Source organism: Hyperolius riggenbachi, chromosome 4 (assembly GCF_040937935.1).
Source record: "Hyperolius riggenbachi isolate aHypRig1 chromosome 4, aHypRig1.pri, whole genome shotgun sequence".
NCBI classification, from domain to species: domain Eukaryota; kingdom Metazoa; phylum Chordata; class Amphibia; order Anura; family Hyperoliidae; genus Hyperolius; species Hyperolius riggenbachi.
In genome coordinates, this window is record NC_090649.1 from 208,146,691 (window position 1) to 208,157,034 (window position 10,344).

Below are 10,344 nucleotides of genomic sequence, written 5' to 3' on the forward strand. Positions count from 1 at the left end.
ACTCTTCATATGAACTGGGCATCTATGGTGGATGTTCTACCATAAGTAGAAGTGGTACCAATTTTTTGCCAATATGTGTTGGTCAGGTACAGTCCTGTGATGTGAAGCTAACATGTCAACATAGTTATCTGAAACTGGTAAAGCCTGCAAAGTATATTAAATCAAATGGAGCTAAATTTTACACCTGCAGAATTATTTCTTACCAGAGAGAATATAAAAGCAAAGTACATTAACTAAACACGACCCACTGCCAATCTTGAGGAAAAAATCACGCTATACAAGAAAATCACTGCAGAATATAAAACAAAGCAGAATTATTCACCTTCAGGAAGCTGTAATAAGTGGTTTCTTCTAATATTCAGATCTCGTAGTGAGTCTAATTTGCCAATTTGTCTAGGGAGTGTCTGTATCTCATTGCAACTTACATCCTTTATAAGGAAAAATAAAATAGTGCTGAATGTTAGAAATGTAAAAAGGAAACCCAAACATACCATATGCATTTATGTAAAAACAAAAGTATAAAAAGATGTGCATATGTTAGTAATGTATTTACAATTAACAACAAAGAAGCAATTAACAACAGAACAACTAATAAACAAAAAAACTGATATTTCATTAAGGGAAAAAAAAATAATAATAAATCTGCTGGAAAAAAAAGCAACAGTGCATGCAAAACATAATGAATGCATACATTATAATAAAGCAAAATCTGGACATCCCTGGTTGCAATTATGTACCGTGAGTAGAAGGACCTGACAAGATGATCTCATTTTTGCAATTGTGGTGGCAAATCACAAACAAGAAGTTTAGTAGTGTCCTGTGTGAGAAAACGATGGATGCGGGAGATATTTTTTTTGGCAGAGGCGACAAGAGGAGGACAGTTTGTTTCTGAGTGTTTTGAATGAGAGAGTCAAGTCCAATATTATACCTAGGCAACGCCTGGGTGACAGGGGTGATTAAACGGCCATCAACAGAAATTGTCATGTCAAGTAGGGGCGATGGATTGTGGGGTGGAGAAAATAACTAACGTTCATGTCCACGTTGCGTTTTAGAAAACTGAAAGGAGGCGATAGCATTGAGACAGTCGGAAACACGAGCTGTTGCATATACTGCAGATTTTACCTTATAAAGCTATTGATTATAAAAAGATCCCAAAATAGCCTAACATAAAATGCTTTAAGACAAATAAAAGCAACACAACCAACATCTTCCATTCAATGAGACAAATGCATCTATTCAAAAAACATACCGTATTTTTCGGACCATAAGACGCACTTTTTCTCCCCATAAAGTGTCCGAATGTAACATGGGGAGAGTCAGGAGTGCCCAGCTTTACCATGAAAACATAGGTGCCGTCATCAGCACACAATGCTGGAGCTGGCATTGTAGGGGGCATAATTACCTAACTACAGGAAAGGACATCTGCGTGATTCAGCGCATCCCCGCGCTATGAGGAAGAGCTGGTGATTTTAAAATGCTTTAATTTGACTGGCCCGATGGTCTCTGGGGCAGGATGACAGCTCTGTCATTAGGCCAATTACTGTACAGTCACTGCAATGACAGAGCCATGGTCCCGCCTCCGAGACCATAGGGTCCAGTAAAATAAAAGCATTTTAAAATCACCAGCTCTTCCTCATAGCGCGGGGATGCGCTAAATCGCCTGTCACGACCCCCACTTCAACTCAGAGACGAGGCAGGGAAACGTGCAAAGGCTGCGGGCAGAGCACACAGGATTTATGACAACAGACTCAGTGATCCACAACAGTCTCAGCTGAAGAGCGTCTGCTGCTTTGCAGGGAGACTGGATCATAATGTCAGCCTCTCGTTCTCACTCCCCAGCTGGTCACAAGTATCAGAGGGCTGTTTGAAGCAACCGAGGGCTTCAGGTCACACACCCCTGTCACGCTACTTGCCTCTGCTTTATGTCTGGTCACGCTTCACTTCCCTTCCCTCCGATGTATATACAGAAGCACGTGACATCACTGACGCTGATTCCTAATAGCAGAACAGCGACGCTGCTTCTGTATATACATCGGAGGGCAGGGGAGTGGAGCGTGACCAGACATAAAGCTGGGACAAGCAGTGGGACAGGGGTGAGTGACATGCAGCCCCTCTTATGCTTGTGTCCCTGCCATAGAGAACGAGAGGGTTACGTTATGATCCAGGATCCCTGCAAAGTGACAGACACAATGCAGTTGGATCAGCTCTGGATCTGCTCTCTGCCCACAGCCTTTGAGCAGTGTTACATTTCCCTGCTTCCTCTGTCAATCTTGCACGGGAATAGAAATACCACAGAACTACTGCAAGAGCCTGCTGCACACGTTCTATACTTTAAAGGCTCAGATGCAAAGTAAAGTAACCTGTACAAACTTAATTTGGGCAGATCTTATCAGACCTCCAAGGCTCCAACTATACCGGTATGTCATTAAAGAGACAGCAGTTGCATTAGAAAAACTGCATTCATTTATTTATGACCACTTCACAAATATGCCTTGAATCAAAAAGTGTTTTTTGAGTAAAGAAGTATGTTTTTTTATCTTATCAATGCATCTGTAATTAAAACACATTTTTAAACTTAACCTACACTCATACATGTAAATCCTAAAAACCCAGTCAATGAGCTTAGAGATCTGCTGGCCAATCATGCACTTACACGCTGATATATGCACGCATGCGCGCAGACACACGCGCACACACACACGATCAGCTTGGGGGGAAAAGTTCCACAAGATGCCCCTGTACCATGGAAACACCAGGTTAAGTTTTTTTTTTTTTCCTGGTTTTTCTCCTCTAATTCCAGGTGCGTCTTATGGTCCGGAGCGTCTTATAGTCCGAAGAATACGGTAACTGATTAATAATTCTTAAAGAGACTAACAAAAAAAAAGTTCCCCTGGGAGGTACTCACCTCGGGAGGGGGAAGCCTCAGGGTTCCAATGAGGCTTCCCCCTCGCCTGTAGCTGCAGGCAATCCAGCACTGGTTCCCCCGAAGCGTCCCACAATCCTGGCTCGACAAGCCTGGATATATTTACCTTCCCTGGCTCCAGCGGAGGCGCTGTTGCAGCTCTCAGCATGGAGATAGGCAAAAATAGCCAGTCTCTGTCGGGTCCGCTGTACTACACAGGCGCAAGAGACTTGCGCCTGCGCAGCAGAGCAGACCGACAGTGATCGGCCATTTCCGTCTATCTCCGTGTGGAGAGCGGATACTGCGCCTGCACTGGAGCCAGGAAGGTAAATATTTACATCCCCACTGTTCAGGAGGTTCATTGACGAAAAGCTGAAAAATGTTAAATACTTGTATACACATAAAAGATGTACCGCATTTTTAGGAATACAAGATCCACCGCCCCCCCCCCCCCCCCACCAAAAAAACAAAACAAAAACTACTACTACTATTATTATCAAGGTCACAGGGTCAGCCTTCTGAGTCTCACTATTCCTTAATACAGAGGAGAAAAGGTCACAAGGACAAACATCACCTTCCTGACTGTATCAAGATATCCTAAATGTAGTATTCATCCTGCACATTTTGAATAAAGCATACCATTTACTTGCAATGACAGAAAATTAGTTAAAAAAAGAAACAAAAAAAACCAAACACTAACCACTTACCAGCTCTGTCAGATTTCTCAGGAGGCCAATTTCCTCTGGCAAAGAGTCCAGCTTGTTGTTACTAGTTATAAGCACTTTCAGAGGTAGACTACAGAGGTGCCCCGGGAGTGATGTCAATTGGTTTCGACTTGTTGAAAAGGGGAGAGAGAAAAACGTTTTTTTTATGAAAAAATGTATGATATACAACTTTTTTACACTTACTAAAGAGAAAAGGGATAATTAAACATATCTAACTGAAACACATTTATAATTAAAAGTCCTGATGTTTTGCAAGAGAGGTACAGGGAAAATGCAGGAAATGTTCATAAAATGAACATCTAATAAGTTATTTAAAAAAAAAAAATCAGATTGGTGAATCACACCACCGGCAGTTTAGACCACTTCTGAGTTAACGGTGTACAGATGCTCCGGCGGGGATAGAGAGAGAACAGGGGAAGAGCGGGTTGGTGGACAGTTGAGTGTGCGCTCCGCAGAGGCCTGAAGGTGCATGGTTTTAAATGGGAAAGTCCAGCTGGTGGTGCGTCTATCAACTGCAAATCTACTACTGTGCTACCACCATTGGAACCATAAAGGATTAAAATCACCCAGACAAATCAATCATAACCACAGACTGAAAGAAAGTCATGAACAGAAGACAACTAAAGCCACTTTTGTGCCAGATAGTGTCAAAATGTTAAGTTGAAATGTGGCAATACACCATTTGATACTTTTCAACAGATTAAACATTAGATGCTATATAAACATTAAGGGCCGGTTCACACGGACGGCAGGCGGCGTTGGGGTGGCCAGGAAGTCGCGTCGTCCTGCGACGTCCCGTTCGGTGGCGGCGGTACAGAGATCGTCGCGATCGGCGTTTCTCGTCCCCGCAGGGGGACATATAGCCGCGCCGGCTAGCCGTCCCTGGACGTTGCATGCGGCTTCTAGGGACGGCCGAAACGATGCGTTAAATCGGGATCAGAACGCCGCGTTTATGCAATCGACGGTAATCGACGGTAACCGCGCAATGCTAAACGCTCCTATTCACTTGAATGGGAGAGTTTAGCCGATGGGTCCCGAACGCTTGACGGTAGACGCCGCCAAGCGTCCGTGTGAACCGGCCCTAAGGGCTGGTGCACACCAAAACCCGCTAGCAGATCCGCAAAATGCTAGCAGATTTTTAAACGCTTTTTTTTATTTTTATGAGGCGTTTTGCTAGCGTTTTGCGGATTGCTGCTGCGGTTTTCAGTATAGTAGATTTCATATATTGTTACAGTAAAGCTGTTACTGAACAGCTTCTGTAACAAAAACGCCTGCAAAACCGCTCTGAAGTGCCGTTTTTCAGAGCGGTTTGCGTTTTTCCTATACTTAACATTGAGGCAGAAACGCATCCGCAATCCAAAAAATGCCTCACCCAGGCATTTTTTGTTTCTGCAAAACACCTGCCGCTCTGGTGTGCACCACCCCATTGAGATACATTGACCAAGCAGATCCGCAGCCGCAAGCGGATCTGAAAACGCCCAAAAAGCCGCTCGGTGTGCACCAGCCCTAAGAATGCTATTAGGACACAGAGGCTGGCTCTGCATACAATGGCCAGCCTCTGTTAATATACTGTGTCCCCCAGAAAAAAAGAACCTGCCATGCTAGCGACACGCAGCTTCTCACTAGTCGGCTGTTTACATCTAGGCTTTCATTTACCGCCGCTCCCGCGCCTCCTCTATAGCGCTGCTCCCCGCCTGAGTCCCTTCCTTCTAACCAGCTTATGGAGGCTGGGAGGGGAGGGACGCAGGTGGGGAGCGGCGCTATAGAGGAGGTAGGGGAGCGGCGGTAAAAGGACAGCCTGGATGTAAACAGCCGGCTAGCAAAAAGCTGCATGTCGCTAGCTTGGCGGGGTTTTTTTTCCGGGGGTCAGCAGAGTGCAGAGCCACAGTATAGTAACAGAGGCTGGCCACTGTATGCAGAACCAGCCTCTGTGTCCTAATAGCATTCTTAAAACCCACCTCAGGTTCTCTTTAAATCCAATGAACTATAGTTTATCTTCCATACCATGAATCTAATAGTGTAGGGCCACATAAAATACATACATATAGAATGTAAATTTCTCAAGAAGTAAAAAGCACTATACATTCCCTTTTCCCCCCTATGTTGTAGTCACAGTAGGTAGTGAAAATATGACAGGTTTTAGACTAGTCCATCTGCTGATTGGGAGAACTGAGGTGTTATGGCAGTTGCTCAGTCCAACTGCAAAAATAGTGTGCAAGTGAATAGAGAGGCTGGCTGACATCTTTGTATAGAGATCCTTACAAGGGAGTGGTATTGTAAAGAATAAAGGAAATATTGAGAATCTCTCATGAGATAGATTTTTCCAAATTTTGTCAGATCTGTCAGAATTGTACTAGCAGTGACAGCAACATAGGAAAAAAAAATTACAGTGCATTTTACTCTAGGAGAAATCACATTTTTACAATTTTTTGCAATACTGGTTCTGTAACGCAAACATAGCGGGGTAGCCTGTTATACAAGCCAATTATAATTATGCAGTAGTAGATAGACAGATACCTGAGATTAAGGAAGGTCAGGGCTTGCAGGTTAAGGGTAGCTTCTGGTACATATCGGATACAGTTCTGGTAAAGATTTAAGCTTTCCAAGGAAACATAATGACAGATCTCTGCAGGAATCTCTGATAATCTGTTACGAGACAAATCTGCAATAGAAAAATACAATAAACCAATATTAATCATTCAGTAAAGCAAAAATCTGTGAACAGATTTTAAAGCACATATTATCCTTAAGATTAATGAACAATCTGTGTCCTATGCACACAACAGACAAAAAGAAAAGCTAGTTTACCACCTTCAAACCAGCTTATGTTTCCCCGCATACATATTAAAAAAAACTTAAAGGACAACTGTAGGGAGGCGGACATGTTTTTTTTCCTTTTGTGCAATACCAGTTGCCTGGCTGTCCTGCTGAACCTCTGTCTCTAATACTTTTAGCCATAGACCCTGAACAGGCATGCAGCATATCAGGTGTTAATGTCAGAACTGACAAGATTAGCTGCATGCTTGTTTCTGGTGTTATTCAGACACTATTGCATCCAAAGACATTAGCAGACTGCCAGGAAACTGGTATTGCTTAAGGAGGAATAAATATGGCTGCCTCCTTATACCTCTCCCTACAGTTGTCCTTTAAGGCCTATTTAACACTGGATCTGTGCGATTGCAGTGCTCCTGCGGCATCGCACATTTCGTCAATTATATACACGTGCCTCAAACTGTGATAATGAGGAAATCGGTGGCAAACAAGCTCTTTACTGCTGACTTCCTGTGGCTTGAATGAGCAGGTCGTGAACGCAAGATGTTCTGTCACAGAGCTTGGTTGCTACATGGTGGCCTCGCCATTTGTGTGGTGCACGTTGTCCTCCATGACTGTTCTGCAGTCATGCTTTTGACTGCAAAAGGCTGTTTTATAGCTAACAGACAGGATGATGTCAAGTAAACTGGCATCTGCGCATGTGCACCATAGGCAACATTCTAAAATATCCTGCAGCACCATCAACTTGAATTACTTCTGGCGCCGCTGCGAACATAAAGCAGTAATCTGCTGCAGACTTTGCATCAGATCGGATACTACCGGCGCATTGCATCCCATTAACATTGCACTCGCGGCATCTTGCTTTAAGAAAGTGTAACACAATGCAGGTTACCAATGCCAGTGTGCAAACGGCCTTAAGGAAACCTAAAGTAAAATAAAAGATGCCAGTTAAAACTTATCTGGGGCCCCCTGAAGTCCTCCTGGTCCCATTGTCATCATTCTGCTCTGCTCTGATAAGCAGTAGTGCCCTTCTGACAGCTGCATGCTTCCTGATCATGCTCCCATTGTCAGGAGCATTCTGTGCTTACGTAGCTCGGAAAAATTGGAACTGCGCATAACACTCCCGGCCACAACAGTGTGGTTGATGAGGCGTGCGGACGCGCATGCACAGTAGCCTGCAACTAGCCCAGTCGGCCAGCCTTCAGGACACTGCTGCTGAACAGAGTAGTGCTGGGTCCAGGAGGACTTTAAGGGGCTGGAAGAAGCCCCAAGTGAGTTAGACTGGCATCTTTTATTCACTTTATGGACCCTTTAATAATACATGTCTGACACACAAAGTAGGGTAGCAAAATACTTTAAGGCCCCGTTCACACTGCACGCGTTTCCAGCCGCGTTTTGGAAACGCGTGCAGGTGGCCGACACGCACGACATCAGACATTGCATAGAGTGCAATGTCTGATGTTCACACTGCATGCGTTCCGGACCTGTGCGGTCCGGGAACGCATGCTGCACGCATTTTTTGCAAAAACGCGTGGCTGTCCCATTCACTTTTCAGTGATGGGATCAGCCACGCAACGCATACAAACGCGGATGGCTTGCGGTCGTACGCGTTGCGTTTCGCGTGCGTGCCCGTCCGCGTTTGTAATGTGAACGAGGCCTTAAGTTTATTGAAGTCCATGGAGCCTACAGAAGAAAACTCCAGGTGCCTGCTGTATCAAAAAATTGAAATTACCCAGCTTTAATAAGAAACTGTATGAATAATAAAACACACTTTGGGGGTAGTCTAAGTAATCCCTATTTCACTTCCTATAATTCTAGTACCAAATGTTGGCATCTCAGCTGAAAATGTAGCGCGAGTACAGCTGCCCTTTGACTTTAAAGTGAACCAGAGACAAAAACACACATTAGAGAAAACACCTACCCTGCTCTCTGTTTCATTCTTCACTGCACAGCCTGCTTCTTATCAGCCCTGATTAAAATTCCCTGACTGAGCATTCAGTCTGGCTGTGCTCAGGAATCATAGCAGAGCCAGAAGGGTGCAGGCTTGGGCTTGAAAAAACATCAGAGAAGACAGATTCAGCTATAATGATTCCTGAGCAAAGCCAGACTGAATGCTCAGTCAGGTATTTTAACAGGGCTGATAACAAGCAGGCTGAGCAGTGAAAGATAAAACAAAGAGCAGAGTAGGTGTTTACTGTCATGTTCCCATTGATATATATGGTAAAATACATGAGGGTGCTTCATCTCTGGTTCTCTTTAAAGCTGACTCAAACTGTCACACGAAACACAATGGAAAGTCTTTGTTCCACATATAGTTGCTGAACTTACTGCAGGAGAGCTCTGCCAAATGAACACTGAGGCTTAAACCTCTTGCTGCTCCCTACAAAAGTAAAACCATGTTAAAGTTCAGTAATGAAGACTTTCCATAAAGGTTATCATGCTGTGGCTTATCTTTTAGAGTAGAGAGGAAGTTCTGAGCTTTGTACTACTATCATTTATTTACATCCTTACCTTGCCCACTGGAAGTCCCGTCACTGTGAGCCAGGGCATTCCTCCAACCCTCTGCATTGCACAGACACTTTGCTTGACTCCAGCTAAAGAACACGTCTGTGTAGCCCATACTCTCGGGCTACAAATGTCGCCGCAACACGCGGCACGCGCGTGTTGCAGCGACAGGTCGCCCGTGAGTATGCGGCGTTGCACGGGCGCGCACCCCGAACCGTCGCTCGTCGCTGATGTCGCCGGGCGATTGAACCGCTCAATCGCCTGGCGACAGTCGCCGCTGCAACTCCGCCGGAACTGTCGCTAGTCCGCGTGACTACGCGGACTAGCGACAGCAACAAGAAATGCATTGGGCTTCCGGCGGGGGGAGGAGCGACAGCTTCCGCCGCATCAGTTGCCAGGTCCCTCCGCCGTGTGTATGCGGAGGGACCTGGCGACGAGCTGTCGCTGGCCTGTCGCGCACACGCTCACGTGTGCTGGCGACAGGCCAAAAAGTTGCCCATGAGTATGGGCCATAACGCTAGTGCCTGCAACTGTTGCCCAGATCATTATGAGCATCATTTACCATACAATGTCTACACACATTGAGACTAAAAAAAATTTAAAAGATATTTGGAGTCCAAAACCAGAGCTGATAATCTGCCAAAACACCCAAATTGAAACAGGCACTGTAGACAACTCTCCACTCTAGGCGGAATTATCCATCCACAGCATATTGGTATATACAGCAATCACAATTGCAGTACATAGGCAAAGATGAAGGTTTGTGGGCAGATGGACAATCCAAAATAGGGTTGAATCTATAACAACCTTTTAGAGAACTGCGTTCTTTAACCAAGGAAAAACACAAGTTGTTCAGGACACCACACAACAGAGGGCAGTGGTTCATCAAGTATGTACTGTGTACATCTGTAACCACCAACATACAGAAACATCTTTAAAGTGAACTAAGCAGCTCCTGGCTTCAAATAGCTGCAAGGGCTGCCATTGTTCAGAAGCCATTGTCCAGGCTAGGTGTGAAATTCTTCAACTGTAACTGATGTTTTCTGTTTGAAGTACAATGGGGGTTTGTTTGTGGTCAGTTAAGTCTAATGAGGTGATTTCTTATCTGTGCTCCACAATCTCCTGCTCAGCTACCACAAGTCCTTTGCAGATGGACAAAGTGGCTATTTTAACCCTTAGATGTAAAAAAATGAGGTAAATTGAAAGTTTTGTTTAATAATAAACCACATTTTTAGAATGCATTTTTAATTTGCTATAGAGCTGCCCTGGGTGTTAAAAATTATGTTCGGTTGACTTTAACGCGGGATTGATCATCACAAAATAAATTCAATTTACCTACTGCTCTGTTCATTTTGCAGCCTGCAACCTTACCCTGCGTTGCAGGTAGCGATGGGCTTCCGAGTAGGAAGCCACCCGAGTTTGTGATTAAAATGAGGCTTA

At 44.6% G+C, this 10,344-nt stretch overlaps 1 protein-coding gene across 8 annotated transcripts in view; it reads right to left on the reverse strand.

The window, feature by feature from the left end:
• The window catches only part of LRCH3 (leucine rich repeats and calponin homology domain containing 3), a 189,886-nt gene that overhangs the window by 82,955 nt on the left and 96,587 nt on the right, over positions 1-10,344 (reverse strand). For all 8 annotated transcript variants that reach the window (XM_068281290.1, XM_068281293.1, XM_068281291.1 and 5 more), the window contains 3 exons: positions 6,145-6,289; positions 3,610-3,736; positions 323-428 (listed from right to left, as the gene is read on the reverse strand). In XM_068281290.1, the coding sequence (XP_068137391.1) occupies positions 323-428; positions 3,610-3,736; positions 6,145-6,289 (378 nt within the window). The remainder of the gene's footprint in view (positions 1-322; positions 429-3,609; positions 3,737-6,144; positions 6,290-10,344) is intronic.